At 40.4% G+C, this 17,537-nt stretch overlaps 1 protein-coding gene across 3 annotated transcripts in view; it reads right to left on the bottom strand.

Annotated features, from left to right (window-relative positions):
* The window catches only part of LOC142059011 (complement factor H-like), a 36,147-nt gene continuing 18,610 nt past the window's right edge, over positions 1 to 17,537 (bottom strand). For 2 of the 3 annotated variants that reach the window (XM_075097211.1, XM_075097212.1), the window contains 15 exons: positions 16,379 to 16,555; positions 15,155 to 15,334; positions 14,832 to 15,005; positions 13,687 to 13,869; positions 11,127 to 11,309; positions 9,595 to 9,762; positions 8,090 to 8,269; positions 6,378 to 6,584; positions 5,629 to 5,805; positions 4,769 to 4,945; positions 3,421 to 3,597; positions 2,000 to 2,182; positions 1,047 to 1,247; positions 545 to 742; positions 1 to 404 (listed from right to left, as the gene is read on the bottom strand). In XM_075097211.1, coding sequence (XP_074953312.1) covers positions 403 to 404; positions 545 to 742; positions 1,047 to 1,247; positions 2,000 to 2,182; positions 3,421 to 3,597; positions 4,769 to 4,945; positions 5,629 to 5,805; positions 6,378 to 6,584; positions 8,090 to 8,269; positions 9,595 to 9,762; positions 11,127 to 11,309; positions 13,687 to 13,869; positions 14,832 to 15,005; positions 15,155 to 15,334; positions 16,379 to 16,555 — 2,567 coding nt within the window. In that variant the 3' untranslated portion in view covers positions 1 to 402. The remainder of the gene's footprint in view (positions 405 to 544; positions 743 to 1,046; positions 1,248 to 1,999; positions 2,183 to 3,420; positions 3,598 to 4,768; positions 4,946 to 5,628; positions 5,806 to 6,377; positions 6,585 to 8,089; positions 8,270 to 9,594; positions 9,763 to 11,126; positions 11,310 to 13,686; positions 13,870 to 14,831; positions 15,006 to 15,154; positions 15,335 to 16,378; positions 16,556 to 17,537) is intronic. The other variant, XM_075097213.1, reaches the window with a different exon arrangement.

The following is a 17,537-nucleotide window of genomic DNA, read 5'->3' as shown; positions in this document are numbered from 1 at the left end:
TTGCTGATAATCAAATTACCTGTGGGCTTTAATTCTTGTCTCAGCATGCCACCAAAGCAAGCCTATCTCAGGACACAATTGTTAATAAAAATAACAGTGAGATCAATATAGAATGGATGAAAATGCAAGCACAACCATTCAGATGGATAAATGTAAACACATTTACAAAATGTAAATACATTTACAAAAAAGGATAAAATGTAAACACAATCACCCAATAATAAAACAAAACAAAACAAAAACCAACACAGAAATTCCAAGACAGAACATTGGCTAAGCTGCAAAAAGGCAGAGTGAAATGGGAAACGCCAGGAAAAATTGAGTTCAAATCACTGGGTCAGTTGAGGGATCTTTCATTTCCACGGCTGGGCTCCTTCACGTCATGTCCACTTATACAAAAATTCCTGCAACATCACGGGAAAAAAGGGGAAAATGCGTGAAGACCAAGCCTGACACACCACAGTGGTTCCGCAGAGCAGTGGACAGGCACTTTCAGAAAAGCTGCCTCCCACAGCCCTCTGTGTTCTCAGCACTGAGCACTTACATTCACATTCAGGATACTTAATCACTCCGTCCACACACCTAGGGGTAAACGCTTCAGGGAGTGAAACTGCTCTGCGCCACCATTTGCATTCAAAGTGGATATAATCCCCAGTGAGATAGGTGGAAGTGCCTGACCATCCTGATGACCGTAGTTTAATATAGTTCCTGTCCATGATCGTCTTACGCACTGTACAGTTCTCTGCAAAAAGTACTTTCGTTACTTGCCTGTAGACCTCACACTGGACAACCAATGCTGTGAAACTATTAGTACCAGCAGGGATCCTGAGAGCCCTTTCCCCAGCACTCTTTCCAGCTCAGGTATGTCAGTCAATGGCTTCGTGGGGGCACTGCCCCTCACTGCCTGCAGCTTACAGGATGTTCCCACACCCTGACACTCCACCACTACCTCCCCAGGAGCTTCCCCGGGAAAGCTAAAGGCTTTCCCCTCCACTTCAGCACTAAAACTGCAACAACGCGTCATGAGGAAAGTGGAGATGACTTACTTCCAGGCTTGCACCGCGGATATTCTAACGTCCCATCTACGCACTGTGCTCTGAAGGGCGAAGATGCGGGGTCCGCCAAATATCCTCTTTTACACCGAAATTCTATAGTGTCGCCTGATCTGGAATACAGCTTTCTTCCTTCCACCCATTTCAGCTCAATATTGTTTCTGGCCATGTCTTCTTCAGATGCTGTACAGGCCACTTGAAAAAGGCAAGAGAAGAGTGTCGTCACGTCCTACAGACACACCACAGGTAATTTCCCCACCCCACCCCCCTGCCTCCCACACCCTGGAGCCTAAGTCCATTTCAGCACAGAATGTTTCCAGCCATTTGCTCTGACCCTCTGATACTTGTGACAGGAAAGACATTCACATCCAAGCTAAAGGGAAGGAAGACCATGGCTGAGACCCCATGCAAAGCTATGGAGAAGGCTTTTCACTCAGACAGTCACACAGGGTAATACTGAAGCTTACGTGGGGGAAGTCAGCAGGCAGCAATGAACTTCCCCATTTTTGTTTTGAGACCCCTACTTCCCTTCTGCCCAACACTTCTCTAAATTCTTTTCCTCATAGCCAAGTCACAGATGTACTCCCAGATTTCCCCAGTGCAGTATGTACTCAGACCCATCCTCCCCACCCACAGCCTGCTGATCATAGCAGCGTCCCCAAGTAGAGAGCACTCGGGAGCTCTGCAAGTGATGGTGTCCAGCCAAATTCCCCTCCTGCCAAACTTGTTGTGGTGGTGAGAGACAGCAGGCAGAAGACGTGAAGTCTACTTAAGATATCTTAATGAAGAAGCTACTTCTAGGCAAAAGGGTTTGTTGTTGTTCTGCCCTGCTGGCATCACAGGTCCAACACAAGTGCTGCCACATGTGTGATGCCTTCAGGATCTGAAAAAAAGAGAACAGGAACAGTCATACAGCCTTTGGCCATGTAGCATGTGCTTCAACCTACCTAGGCAAACTGGGGGGTTTGTCCACCGCCCATCGGTACAGCTGATATACTGAGATCCTTCCAGAACATAGAGACTTGGGCATTTGTATTCCAGAGTTGCACCTTGTGGATATTCTTGCATGCGGAAGGAAAGAATATCTCCATTTTCAATAACTGGAGGTGGGCCACATTTCCCACCTTTCCCTGGAAGAAAATTCCCAGTCGAGGGAAACATGAGAGTTTCAGTTCAGTGGGGGCCTGGCCACAAATACTACCAAAGAGTACATTGGCGCTATGAGAGATCCGGAGGAAAGCAGAGAGAAAACCAAATACCTGCAGGTAGAAAAGAGCAGGCAGGTGGAAAAGAACAAGAGTTTCTCACTTCTCCAGTGCTTGGACTCACAATGGACTTCCTCTCTTTCTGCATAATGGCGTAGTGTTTGGCACAGCTCTTTGTGCTGAAGAGCCTGGCACCCACCTCCCCCCTGTACTGCCTGAGCAGTGAGAAAAGTAGATCTGATTGCAAGCAGTGATGACTATCACTGAGCTGCACCACTGCAGTCACTAATGGGATAGCCCTCGGGCCCTGTGGGCCACTGGGGAGTTCGCACGTGCCAGTCTTGAAGCACTGCTGCCTCATGGATCTTTATACCTCTTCAAGCATCACACTGCTGCCAAATCTGGCCTTCCAACAGACCTTGCATTGGGAAATCTTCAGAGAAGACCCAGATCCCTTGGTATCAGCAGTGACACTCTTTGCACTTGGCGTTGTGTTCAGGAGCCACAATATGGAGCCTGGCCTGAATTAATCTGCTCTTTCTGCACCCCTTTCAGCTCTCAGATGGGTGGTGTTTGAATCAAATGCTGCTGCAGTGGTTCATGTGCTGAAACTTTCTCTATGTCTAATGAAAACAAGAGTATTCAGTGTGCTCATGAAATCCTAGGTGGAGGCACCAACACAGTATCTAGGTATCGGCTCACAAATCAAATTCTACTCTCAGTTCATTTAACCGTTGATTTGACTCCATGGCATTCACTACAGCAATGCATCATCTGCAGTATCTGGATGTCAGCTAGCACAAAATCTGTAGGCTCTGTTCTCCAACACAGAATGCAAATTTTCTCACTCCCTTCTCATCAGGCAGGCACAGAAAGTAGATTCTAAGTCCACGGATTGCATCTCAAAATTAGACCTGGCCAGCAACCGCTCTCGGCCTCATCATGGTTTTCCACATGGGGTCCTCTCAAGTGAAGCTAGCTGGGTCACTCAGCTGGTAAATTCATCTGAATAGATACATGGGAAATGGCTTTTTCCTGAGTGTGCCAGATAGGTCATGTCTGTGCACAGCAATGAGACCGAATTTTGGAGTAGTAAATGCCACTGAGTCAGCTTCATGACAGTCTCAGTGACAGGTGACTGTATGAAGAGAGAGAGAAATTACCTTTGCACTTTGGCAGCTCTGTCCAGGTCCCATTCTGACACTCTACAGTAGAAGACCCAGTCATCTCAAAACCTTGCCAGCAACGATAGTGAGCACTCTCCCCAGGCAAATACCTTGACTTTTTAACATCTTGAACTTTACCACCAGTAATTTCTGGAGGAGGGTCACACATCACATCTGAAAAGAGACACTGCTGCGGTCACGTTTGCAGTCATTGAGGTGTTCCCCTACACAACTGACAGTCAAAGGAATCAATCTTGTTACAATTTCTGTCCAGATTTCCTGCCTCAGGTAGGCCACAGCTCCAAGAGTTCACTTTGGAGAAAGCAGTAAGGTGTGACAGCAGCAGCAGAACACTCTTTCTGGGACTTTCAGGAGATGGCAGGGCCAAGGAGACCTTCTAGAAAAACCAGCATTTCTGTAGCTACACCTTATGGCACAAGATGCCACGTTAGCTTTCCTGCATGCCTACGTCCCTCCCCAGGGAGCCCTGGCATTCCTGAAAATCACAGAGGTAGCAGCTAAGCTGGTGCTCTGCTGAACCACAGACTTCTGGAGGACCAGCAGTGCTGGAGGAGCTTGTCAGCCTGCAGTCATGAGGAGGAGTCAGCTCTATGGAGGTGCGTGAAAGCCAAGTAGCATTTGTTCACCCTGCAGCCACGGATTTGGGCAGGGGAGGGAGCACAGCTCCTGACAGTTCCTTGTCACAGGAACGTTCTTGCCCCTTCCATAGCCCTAGCAGATCTTACATGGTTTAGATCTGAGTCTCTGCTGGGATCTGCAGCAGTCAGAGTGGAGCCCTGGAGGAGAACAGTTGTTTCTCTCCCCTACTGCTTTTTCCATTCAGATACTCTCTGACAGGTTTGAACAGAACAGGGGAGCCCTCACATATCTTTCTACTGAAGGTCGCTGAAATGGCAGATTCTGGGGAAATACCAGTATCATACAGGAGAATGACAGAGCAGCAGGTTTTAGGCCCTGCTTCTTCAAGATGTTTTTGCTGGTAATGACAATACCCCCAGTATTTCTAGAAGCATCAACCTAAATTAAAGCGCTGTGCAAAGAAGCAATAGCAAGAACAAAGTTAGGTACACAAAGCAAACAGAAGTAAAAAAGGTGAATCCTTTAGAGTATTTAGGTAAACAAAAACACAGAAATTCCAAGACAGAACATTGGCTAAGCTGCAAAAAGACACAGTGAAATGGGAAACGCCAGGAAAAATTGAGTTCAAATCACTGGGTCAGTTGAGGGACCTTTCATTTCCACAGCTGGGCTCCTTCATGTCATGTCCGCTTATACACAGTCCCCTCTATGCTAGCAGGCAAGACAGAAGCACACAGAGACCTACCTCTGCAGGTTGGTTCTTGTGACCACTCTCCATTTCTACAAGTGACATAATTTCCACCCATCATTTGAAAATTGCTTTCACATTCATACTGCACTCTGGCACCAGGCAGATACCTCTCCTGCTCAATGCTTGCAATGTAAGCATGGGGAATTTCAGGTGCGGCTCCACACCTAACATCTGAAAAGAGAGGTGCATTTAAGAACAGTAGTAGAGCAATATGAAAACACAGAATATTACATTTCAGACACCTTATGCATGATGAGCAAAAATGGTTTACAAAAATGTGTAATGCAGGTCATTTTCTAAAGTTAGAAAAGGAAGACATTATGGTCTTTATTCTGCAACACTTCACTAGACACTATTATTTTTGCTTAGAGTAACTAAAAAGAGAAAATGATTTGCAGAGACTGGCCAAAAGTGCAGACTAGTGCTGTACAGCAGTGTGTGCCAAAGGGCTGGAGAGTGAAATGGTTTCTTTACTATTTGAAGGCAACTTTCAGAAACCAACATTCCTAGTGATGTGAAAATAAGATACACTACCCTACCAGTTAGCTCCTCATTTGCAGCCGGCGTCCATTTCCCCATAACCCTCCACCTGCTTGATTTCAGCACTGAGCTAAGTTTCAGCTACCAGCTTCAGCCCACTAGGGAAACGATTTCTTTGCTGATCCTCCCTGCTTGCTCTTTCTCAGGAGCCAGAAAAATAGGTGTTGTAGCAGCCCATTCAAAGCAAGTCACCTCTTGGCTCGATTGGCCTCACTCACCTGCATGCCTCAGTTGGCATTACTGTAACCCAACATGAAGTTCACAACATGAAAGACTAAGAAGGATCATAGACTACTTTGAACTAGAACCTATACCTTCACAGACGGGCGGTGCTGTCCAGTTTCCTTCTCTGCAAATAATTTCAGGGGGCCCAACAGTCAGGAACCCTGCATCACACTGGTAGCGAATTGTTTCACCAGGCTCATACGTTTCCTTGTTTCTGCCTTCGATCTGAGCATTGGCAACTTTTGGAACGCTTCCACACGGCATTTCTGAGAAGATACAGAAAGCTGATGCTTGCACGAACGTGATACACACAGAATGAGTTTCCACCAAACAGATGCTTTAGAGAGCTTTTTCTAACAGCAGCATAGTCATCCGCTGACAGTAGATTTTATAGAAAAGGTAGCATACGGAAGATTAAATGAGCCATTCCCCTAAAAAGGCACGGACTTCAGTCACTGAAATATTTTGACCCTGTTTCTAACCCTGCCAGAAAAGTTTAACAATGTTTCCATCACTGCAGGGCCAAAGCAACTCCTGGTCACTAGAGTGGATTCTGTAGAAAACAGATCCTTGGATTATGAGGATGTGCCCAGGACTCCCGTGGCAGAGAGATGAACTGAGCAAAGACTGCAAGAATACAAAGGAATAGTTTAAAGACTACACTGCATTCAGAAAGTTGGCCTTGCATCCAATCAGGACTGCTCTGATGACATCCACGAGGGATGGTAAGGTTCCACATCAAAATGGAGTTACTGGCCCTTACCAATCAACCTCCCACTTAAAATTCTCTCAGCTTCATTGCTAACTGCACTTCAGAAAAAGTATTTTTTGATATTACCCAAGCATGCAGGAGATGAAGTCCAGTTTCCCATAGAACAAGTTATCTCCGATGGTCCCTCTAACATGTATCCAGAACGAGAGACATACTTAAGTCTAGCACCAGCCAGATACATTGTTTTCCCTTGTTTTTCAATCTTCAGGTTTTTATTTTCCAGCCTGGGAACATCAGCACATTCTATGGGCTGCGGTGGCAAACATGATTCTTCTAAAAAATACAGAAAACACAGATAAATCCTAATATGAGGCAATTAATAGTCCAATGACATATGTCATCTAAAACTGAAAAAAAAAAGAAAAATAAAAAGAAAAAAAATCATGCAAACATAAATGAAATGGCTTGGATGGAAGCTGGAGAAATATCCAAGATGCAAACCCACACTTCTTTCTCCTTTCCCTCCTACATGGGGTTTCTCTCTTTTCCTTTGAACGGAACTAAAGCCTTTTTCCAGTTCATACCAAGGAGATACAGTTACAGCTTAGCATCAAGAACAGGGAAAATTTCATAGGCAGAGAAACAGAAGAGACATCATCTTGTTTTGGGATACTGGAAGTGAGTGCCTAGAATGTGAGCTATGAAATTTTTCCACCATTAATAAAGTTGTACCAATATCCGGGGAGTTTTGTGATGATGTGATGAAAATGCAAAAGAGAAGAGAACTTACAAAGTATTATAGTAATGTACTTCCTGATACATACAATGGATTAAATCTCTATGAAGCCCGCCTGAGTCAGGGCTGTCCCAACGCTTTCTTCTCCGACTTAAATTATATTATATATGCGTTTTTAGCTATTAGCAAATTAGGTTTTATTAGCTGACACATCAAGTTGAAAGCGTATGTTTGCACTGAATTCCACAATGTAAAAGGTCTAACTACAGGCAAAGCTCCTGTTCAGCAACTGAGAATTTTATGTCAGTAAAAGTTGTTTTATGAACACCTCAGACATTTTTTTTTGGTTATTCTTCTCTATGTCTGCCGCTTACCAGCAGAAATGGAGACTGACAGGCAATGCAAAAGAAGAGAAACCACGAGGCATCAGAATTTTGCAGCTTAAAAATACAGACGTGGCTGGCATGTTGTGCACATCAGTCACCAGCTGGCACCTCATTTGTCCTGCACTCATCTATTTCCTATTCACTTCTGAAAACACTTTATTCTACCTCTTAATGAACTTCTGCTTACAAGATATCACCTGCATCAGCAATATTTTAAGAAATGGATTATAGCTTCCTCAGCATTTCTTAGAATAGGTGGCCTTAGATATGCCATATCATTTTTACTCCTATTACAGGAAGAAGCCACAAGAAGAAAAGGAAAAAAAAATAAAGAATAAAAATTAAAGTACCCAAAGATTGCTACTACTAGAACTAAATAATAAATAATACTGATTTTTTCACCAGGATGCTATTAATGATCCCCAGTCAAAACTTATCCAATCTGCAATATACCTAACAAACAGAGACAGGGATCTTGAGGGACTACCTGAAAATTTTATATGCCAGCTTATATAACACTGTGTAAATAAAAAGACTTACTGCCCAGGTGTTGGCTAATTACACTTTCTTTAGCATCTTACCTTCTATTGCTTTTGCGCAGTTACCAGTTCATAATGATCTTAAGATAAATAACATCCTCCTGCTAATGATGACTGCAAAAGCACAACACAGAAATTCATAATAAAATAAATAGAAAAAAATTATGCACTACTGACCCACACAGTGAGGTGGTGATTGCCATTTCCCGTCTATACATGTTATTTCATTCACACCGATGAGCTGGAAGCCCTTTAGACATGAAAAAGCTATTTTACTCCCATTCTTGTAATTTCTTCCAACTGTTATCTGTTGAGCACCAGGCACCTGAGGTGGAGGTGGGCACGTACTCTTCTCAGCTAAGGACAAATACTCATGTTAGAACAGAATATATGATAAAATATAACTGTTCCTCATAGATTACAACACAAAAAACTGAGAAAACAGTGGTGTTTGTTAGATAATTCTCAGTAGATATCTCAAGCTTTAATTAATAGCATGATCATTTTGTTCTGCTTCAGAAACACCAGAGCTGCCTTCAGATGCTCATATGCTTTCAAACTCATAGACAGTCACAGTTGCCTACACCAATCTAAGCTGGAGCTTCTTGTAGACCCGCCTTTTCCTTACAGACAGCTTCACACTCTTGCGTGCTTTCCCTGTTCTCTCTCTGGTGAACTACTTCAGGAAGACTGGATCAACTTTTGGGGTTCTTGGTTTGGTTTTTTTTTTCCTTCAGACTTAGCTGATAACAGAGCTAAATGAGAATCACAAAAGGAAATAAAGACATAAACTTCAATTTTGCCACTCAGTAAATGAAGGGCTGCTCCAGCCAAAGAAAGAAAAAGGGATGGAAGGAGGTAGATCTAGGAAGGAGGAAACCTCAAGACCTTGGTTTGTTGCCTCTTGTGGTTCCAGAAAACTGGGAAGGTAGGGACGCTTGGCTTTGAAAGGGGGTGCTCCCTCTAGTGACTGCCACTCAGTGTACTTCTCCCACTTCCACCCATCATTTCCCACAAATCTGGCTCAACCAAAGCAGGCAATGAGGCAATGATTGTTTTACAGACATGCCTTCTACAGGCAATAACCTGCTCTGCTATACATAAAGGCAATCCTGCAGGCATCCCACCATTGGTGTGTCATTTGGTGTTGCAGTCTCTCTTAGGTCTGTGCTTCTGAGTTGGCCAACTCAGTTTTTTTTTTCTTGTTGTTTCACTAGGAAGAAATTGGAAAAAATAGAAGGGGGAAAAAAAAAAAGAAAAATCAGGAATAGAAAAGCTTTGAATGTTTACAGGAAATAAAAGAAATTTGGCTGGAGCTTGAGCTATGTGCTACTCTCATTTGTACCAGGGTACAGCCCTTTTGAAGAATTGAGCTTAAATTTATCATTGCATCTTTTCTCACATCAGAAGTGACAGTAACAACTGTTTCAATTGTCAGAGTAGAGATTATTAAGCCTGCCTCACTAAAACAGTGCATGTCTAAACCTAGTTAACTGTTCAGATGATTCCCATAATTATTCATGACTATCCTTCAGCATATAGTCAAGTAAGCATATATATATACAAGCATGTAAGCATTTCTATTTCAGACTAGTGACACAGCAGTGCTAAGCAGCTTTAATAATGAGCATTTGTCATTTCTACATAAAAAGAAGAAATTGTATGCAAATCTAAAAACATACTTGTACATTTAATCTCTGGAAACCATTTTCCAGACACACAAGTTGCCTGTTTACTCTTTCTGTCAGCTGATGAACATATATAACGTATAACTCCACGGAGCCCAGTGTCCTTTTTTGTCCTGGGCACAAGCTCAACACCCATTGGAGGTACACACTGAGGAGATGGATCTGAAAAAAAACAACAAAAAGAGCTAAAAAACAGATTTAGTTGAGATAATATGTACATATGCATTCACTGATGAAGAGGCTGTCGGGTTCCTAATGCATGTCCATTTGAAAGTGTTCTTTTATTTACTATAGTTTGAAGTAATTCCTAAGATTCCTGGATTACAGAAAAAGAATTATTTTTCTGTTCCAACTATCTAAAGCAGAGACTGTTCCCACTCACAAAGCAGTTATTTTTACATTGACAGTAAAAGTCAACCTTTTGCTGAGTTTGCTAAGTGCAGTAAATAAGAATTGAGCATTCTTTTTTCCCTAAAACTATAAAAATGTATCAAGAAGAGAAACCTTCTTCTGCTTGTAGAAAAAGGAGCGTAGAGGAAGTAGTACTACTCCAGACTGAACACGTATCATGTATCAGTCTCCTGTGGAAGTGTATCTAAGTCATAACCAGGTCTTCTGTCCTTGACTGGTGATTCTGAGAGTCAGAACACACGCTACGTGTGAAAGTTAAGCAGACTGTGGTTTGTGCAAGACTCATCCCTCAACATAATGTAAATAAAGGTACCATGTACTCAAATCACTGATGAATATAAAATCACTTCTGAAGAAAGGGGGAACTAAGAATAGGGTATATCATAAACTGTAATCTGTTAAACATAAGTGAAGTGCTTGAGTAATTTATCCCAGACAAGACTTCGTCTTGTCCAGTATTGCTTTATTCTTAAATTGCTGACTCCAATGTAATTTTTTTCTTTTTCTTAGGAAAAGGCTCTGTTTTATATCTTCTTAGAAGACCTTTCTAGAAGACTTTCATTCAGTTTATGCACTGCAAAACTCAATGAGAAGATGAGAAAAAAGAGAAAGCTACTGATGAGAAATGAAAAGGACTAATCCACATAAAAATTATGAGGATGGGATAAGCCTAGCACATTGTGGCTCTTAATAATTTAATTCCCAGTAGGATTTTAAGAAAGAGAAGTATACAGAGATATAAAACTATTAATGCAACAGGCATGCTACCTTATTGCAGGCATGTCCCAAGGCTTCTGAAGGGTCGTTACTGGAAAATGGGTAAAAGCCACTGTACACCAAAGATGTACCCCCCTGCTTGATTTTACCCACTGTGCAAGTGTCTGTTTTGTTCCCCAAACCTACTCAGGATGCTTACAAAGTGGTAGGTGAAGAGTCTTTCTAGGATGAAGGACATGTTCACATTTAAAAGAAGAGTAGATAAAAAAAAAACTTAGTTGAAATACATGAAACTATAGTATCTCTGGCTACATATTGATTGTTGAAGACCCTGAAATTTGGATAGAACTATGTCACACTCACATCTGAAATATGGAAATATTATGGAAATAGATTACCGGCACAAAGAGGTAAAGGCTTCCATTCCCCATTAAGACATTTTATTTTCATTTCCTTAGAATTTCCAGAACCTTGTTTACATCCACAAATTACTTCATCACCATGTGAAAACTGGGTTTGGTCTTCCTGATGAAGAACAACGTTTGGAATAGAGGAAGGTGATCCACACGGCATTTTGTCTTCTGTTGAGAAGAGCAGAAGTATTCCACAATAATATTGGAGTCATATATGAATAACTGAAAGAACTTAAATAAAAATAACTATATTTGCATTTAGTGAGTCAAACTTGCTCCCATTAATTGTAACAACCAAACTCCAACACTGCTGATGTATGTACATTTTAGTCAGTTTACTAAACCCCTCTCCTGTCCTTTCCCTTCCTTTTCCATCACTGTGGTAACTTCACAGCATGCTGCGCAAGTAGTTTCAGCTAATATTAATTTCTTAAACTGTTTTTCATTGGTACATAAACCCTAAAGTGTAAAAAAAGCCTTCAATTAATCCAACTCACCTGGATCCCTGATTCTTATAAGTCAAAATTATATTTGGTTATACACCTACACATTCATAATGTCTACTTTCAGTTAGTATTATTACGAGAACTAAAAACCACTGTAATATCACTTAGAGGGCTGCCACCTCTGTGTGATAACAGCAGTTCCTGCTTTGGGCTGTTACTGTTGCAGTGGTAGTGACAGCAAAGGGTAACAGCTTGCACAGACAAGGATAGCGTGTGAGTATTTTTTTTGAAGGAGGAAAAAGGCATGTAAGGGGAATAAGGGCATATGATCTGCTCTTAATGTGGGAGACAGAAGACCCATGATAAACACAAAAACTGAATTTAAACAATCCTGCACTCAAGCCTGGACCACTATTCTTTCAAGCCTGTGCACCAAAACTATTCTTACTGGATCAAGTATTGAAAAGATGCGAGTTCTACACTGTTCTTTTTTAAACCATCAGTGTTGCTCATGGAAGACATATCAGAATGTATGTGTATTGCAACAGAGTAAACTAGTCCATAAAAACCCACCATTTATTGATTCTGCTGTTAGATGATCCTGTGTCAGAAGAACACCCCAAATTATTTTCTGTGTTTACAGATTTTCAGCTTGAATATTGAAATCTACTTCAGTTCTGAGACACTGTCTTAACAAACAAATAGTAGTTTTGCACAAGTATTTTTTAACTCCTGTCATTGACATTCGTACTCTCGGGTTTGAGGTACACTACCTAATGTCATTCACAGAAAGAGGGTGCTTTTGCTTAGGCAGGAGACTTGACTGTAGAGCTATTCACCATTTCAATATCGAGACTATAAAAAACTGTTGGACATGTCTGGCTTCAGCCTAGGGAAGACAGCAACATACATAATGCATTCATAGTCACCACATTTGTAGCCCTGTGACCCAGTAACATACAGTATTGCCATTGCTAGAAAGAGGCCACAGAGTGTGTACCAAGCTTGCAAAGTCTCAGGATGGAGGCTTATCAGGCTTACTTTGTCAGAAACTGTCCAGACCTGCCTAGAGGCTTGGTTTTACTTGTTTTAGCTGTAACATCAATTTTTCTAGTGACCAGGCTATAGCTATTTATTTTGCTTTTGGTTATCTCTGTATGGCATAACCATAGTTTTATACACACAGTAGTAACATGGTTTTGGTCTCTGTAGAGTGAGTAATTGTGACTCTAGTATAAAGACATAGGTGAATACAGGGCTGGTATGATAACAGAGTCCTTGAGAAATGGGGACAAATGTTGGGTGCGGCAGAGTAGAGGCATGGGATAGTAAGAGGCAGGACATACCCTGGCACCCCAAGGCTATGAATAGCTCACAAAAGGCCAGGTTAGACTGGCAGCTGATCAAAACTGGTTTTAGTGGTAATACAAAGAACAAAGAACAAGTATCTAACATATTTAAAACACTTTTAACATACCTAATTCAGAACTTGTAGACCAGTGAAAAAAGGGCAAGGCATAAAAGCATGCTAACAAACCTAAAAATTACCCTAATCAGCTCCTGTAAGGAGGAAGAGGAATTAATCAGCACCAACGTCTTATTCCTCCCAGTAAATGACCTGATACTGATAATGTGCTGCAACTTCCCTCCAAAACACACCAGACTGAAGCCACTGACTTTAGGACCCAAACGGGCAGTGGAAGGGTGAGCATAACAGCAGAAAAAAGGGGTAAATAAGAGAAAGTGTGTGTATAACAATTGTAATGATATACTATAAATTATTTGTATTACTTAGATATTCTGTATTATTAAAATCTTTTAAATTATTCTTTATATGTTATGCATTTATTTTCTTTCTCTTTCTATAAACATTTGATCTGGACTCAAAAAAATTCTTTGTCTGGACTGTTAAGATTTCAATTATACTACTAATAAAGTTTTGGCTTTACATATAGTGTGTGTTTACTTTTCATCCATAACATGATTTTGAATGTAACACATTATACCTGCAAATATGTAATGGTAATTGTGAAAATATCTGTAAAGTATTAGGCTACAGTGAATTATAGACTTTCACAAGTAAGAGTTCTATAGATTACCAATGCAAGAGGGAGGAGATGACCATTCTCCATCAACACATTCTATTTCCTTTGATCCAACCAACTTAAATACGATGTTGCATTCATATTGCTTTCTGTCCCCATGCTGATACTGTTCCACTAAGCCACCAGCAATACTTCCATTGGTAATGTCAGGTGGAGGTCCACAGCCTCTGACGTTCGCTGAAATCAAGAGATCAAATCTATGCTCTGAACTCAGTACTTTTAGCACAGTTATATGTTAACTGCAACACAAAATAAATTTACTTTGTTGTTTAAAGCTAAGAAAAATGAGTAGAACATGTTAGGCAGGTCATTAGTTTATGTCTTTGAATATCTGGATTTGTGTTGGGCTGAAGATCACAGTTACGTGTGTATCCTTGGCTCACTCTAATCTCTTACTTCCATGCACTGTCAATTTCCTGCTATGATAAAAGAAGCAGTTGACAAAATCAACCCAGTTTTAAGAGAAAAAAAGTGTTACATGGATGACAACTTCAGTATTCTTTTTTAAAAAGTGAAAATTCTGCAAGTAATAACAACCTATGTTATAAAAATCACTCAGCAGGTGAAACATACTGTATATTAAAGGAATTCACTTCTGATAGAGTGAATGGAACTCCTGTTAGGGAGCTTAAAATGTTTGTGAGCTAAAGCCAACTATATGAAATACACTTGTGTTTAAATGCAAAAGAGAGTGAGCAAAAAGAAGGATGAGAGCATGGAAGACAACAAGGATACAGGATACAGGACATGACTCAAATTAGTCACTCCTGGCTGCCATATTGCACATTATTTATACCTTTTTGAATAATAAATAATTTTTCATACATTACAGTCAATAACCTGAGTGAAATTTTGCACAAGCCACTTACTAGCTCACTTTCAGTTATTGCAGACCTCTAGTTGGCATAGCTAAAGCTAACAGGAAGTTCAACACTGAAAGTTCACCTGTTCAGAATCTTTCACATAAAATAGCAAAATACTACGAAATGATTTGAAGAGGGCCAGTCCTGCCCTTTTAGAGATGAAGATGGAGTAATTGTTCCTGGGAGCAAGACTGGCTTATAGAAGGTATCCGCAGAAGTCTTCAGGACCCAGGCATTTTCATATATTTCCTACTACAATAAAGTTAACAGAATTACCTTTACACACTGGTGGTGATGGAAACCATCCAAAGTAATAGCACTGAGTAGAAGCAGGTCCCACTCTCATGTAATTGTTTGCACAGGTAAATTTCACAACATCTCCATTATGGTATTTACCCTCCTTGGGAGAAAAATCTCCATGGGGCAACGTCAGCATTTCACACTCTATTGCTACAAAGACAAAATATTTTAACATCTAGTGTGCACCCTACAAAAACTACATGAAATACTAATGATTAGAACAAAACCACAGAAAGTATTAAAGAGTTTTGCAAAGTTTATACAGAATTACACTGATTAGCAAACACAACAATATTCACCAAAACACTGCGGCGTTGGACTCCATTCACCATTTGTGCCACACCTTGTGGTACCAATTGGCATATTATTTACAGTTTGGTATCCCTCCAAACATGCATACTCAATTGTGTCTTCAGGCAAGAACATAGTTTTATTTGCGTGGTTATTCAAAATGACCAAATGAGGTGTTTTACACGATTCTGTAGAAAAAAACAAAGTTAGTGCATTTTGTGATCTGGAAACACTGTCCTTTGGAACCATAATTTCTGTAGGTGCTTTAGTGTGTGCTAGTCTACTGAACTACGCAGTATATTTGAAACATTAAAAATACTACAGAATATGAATGTGGAATATCATATGTAGCATATTTACATAATATCTATTGCATTAATCTTCAGAAATATATGTATAGAAGTAAAATCTAGCACAAATATTTCTTCCTTAGATGCAAATCCTTTCCTTCTATTACATATTATTATTATTGATGTCATAGCAAACAGTTTGTGCTCCTGTTCTCCATGGTCATTTGTGAGAAAAAAAGCCGCAAAATCCTAGGTAAAGGCAGTCTGAAATAAAAGGACAAGATAAAAATATCAGCTAACGCTGGTCAATATTACCAGCCCCAATATCATAACACTGGAAGAATAAGTCTCTTCTTTTACTATCCTACACCCCTGTTCAGGCAAGGAACTTCTAAGAGGAAAAAGGCAACAACAGTATAGAGGCATTTTCAGGAAGAAAGCACTCTGGTGTTTTTCACAAGTGTACTTTTTAACACCATAACACCAGGGCAGACATATGGATACTGCTTTTTATGCATAGTAATACATATATTTAAATAATGAATCCAATTTTTCTCTAGTTGATAGAATCCCTTGGTTCACATGCATTTCTTCATACATCTTCCCTCACAAGTGTAAAAGGCAGGAGAATTGGAAGTAATTGGGCATATGTACCTTGTATCAGGTAAGAATCATTGGAGAGGTCAGTGATTACCATCTACTTCATGCTAGAGGTCCAAAAAGATAGCTTACCTAGAAGACAGTAGATATTTTCCTGCCTTACTCACTTCCTTGGTTTTGTCTCTCTAAGATTAATCTCTGGAGGATCAGTCCTGTGTTTCAGCCTCACTCTGCCCAGTAAGAAAACTCTACCAACCTAGATGACAAAAATCTGAGCACATAGGACATCACATCTGCGGCAGTGACAATGATAGGGAGCTCTGAAGCCTTTATGCTACTCACTGATGCACTTTGGAGGTGGACTCCAGCCATTCACTTGACACTGTATCACTCCTGTTTCCTGTCCTTCTGGAGTAACAAAGCCAGTATGACAACTGTAGTTGAGCTTGTCCTGTAAATTAAATGTTGTCTTTTCCGAAGTGAAATAACCATTGTCAAAATTGATATGCTGGCATTTTTCTGAAAGAGCAAGACAAAATTTCTTATAAGCATGCTAAATGACATGGTTATAATACATAGAAGAAGGAGGTCAAATAAAACAGCAGCAGGATTTAGAACACTTTTAAGAGCACATGAATTTTTGCTTCTGTATTGAGCTGTCTTCCTGGGGGACAACTGGAAAGTGAAAAGTCAGAGGTCACAGTTACCAACTTGTGCAGCACAAAGAGGGATGGACAGGTGTTTGATCTGCAGCAATCCTGTAAGCTTCCAAAATTATATGTCAACATCTGGTCTTCACTAGAAATTAAATTCATGTTGGGCATGCACTGCACTGTTCTTGCATAAAGAGGACCTTCTGTCCATATTGCAAACCGGGGCATGGTGTGCAGGTACTACATCAGTTCTACCAAAAAGAAATCATTCAGAGTGCACATATTGCAGAATTAAAGCAAATTTGTACTAAAGGTCCCCTTTTTGCACACTAAAACACTAGTGCAGACAGACCCAATGTTGTAACTGATTTCACATCGCTTGGAATACATTGTTTAAGCCAGTCTAAAGGGGTGGTAATCAGTCAGCTTGGTTGGATGTTATGGTCCTGTATTCTGAAATAAAACTTCTGCAGTATGCTAAATTCTTTACTAATAAATTATTCTGTAAAGGAATATCTTAATTTTAAGAAATTAACACTACAACAAATAGCAATATTTGCACAATAGAAAGTCAAGTAAATAAAGATGAAAAAAAGACTTTGAGGAATACTAGAGGATGCGTTTGTATGTTGGGAGAAGAATTAATGATACTTTCAAGCAACAGTTTCAAAAGTTTAAATTTCACATCAAAATTTTTGGTGTTTATGTCAGTAATGCCTGCAATTGCCTAAAACTAGGAATCATAAAATTGTATTTTACTTGCTAATTGCTATGTCAAAATCTCAGTGCATGGTGATTCAAAACATTCTATGGTCGGTGCCCCTGTGAGGGTGGAATTGTTTCCTAAA

Source organism: Phalacrocorax aristotelis, chromosome 6, assembly GCF_949628215.1.
Source record: "Phalacrocorax aristotelis chromosome 6, bGulAri2.1, whole genome shotgun sequence".
NCBI lineage: Eukaryota > Metazoa > Chordata > Aves > Suliformes > Phalacrocoracidae > Phalacrocorax > Phalacrocorax aristotelis.
Note: the sequence above shows the minus strand (reverse complement) of the source record. Positions and strands in the feature narration are given on the sequence as shown.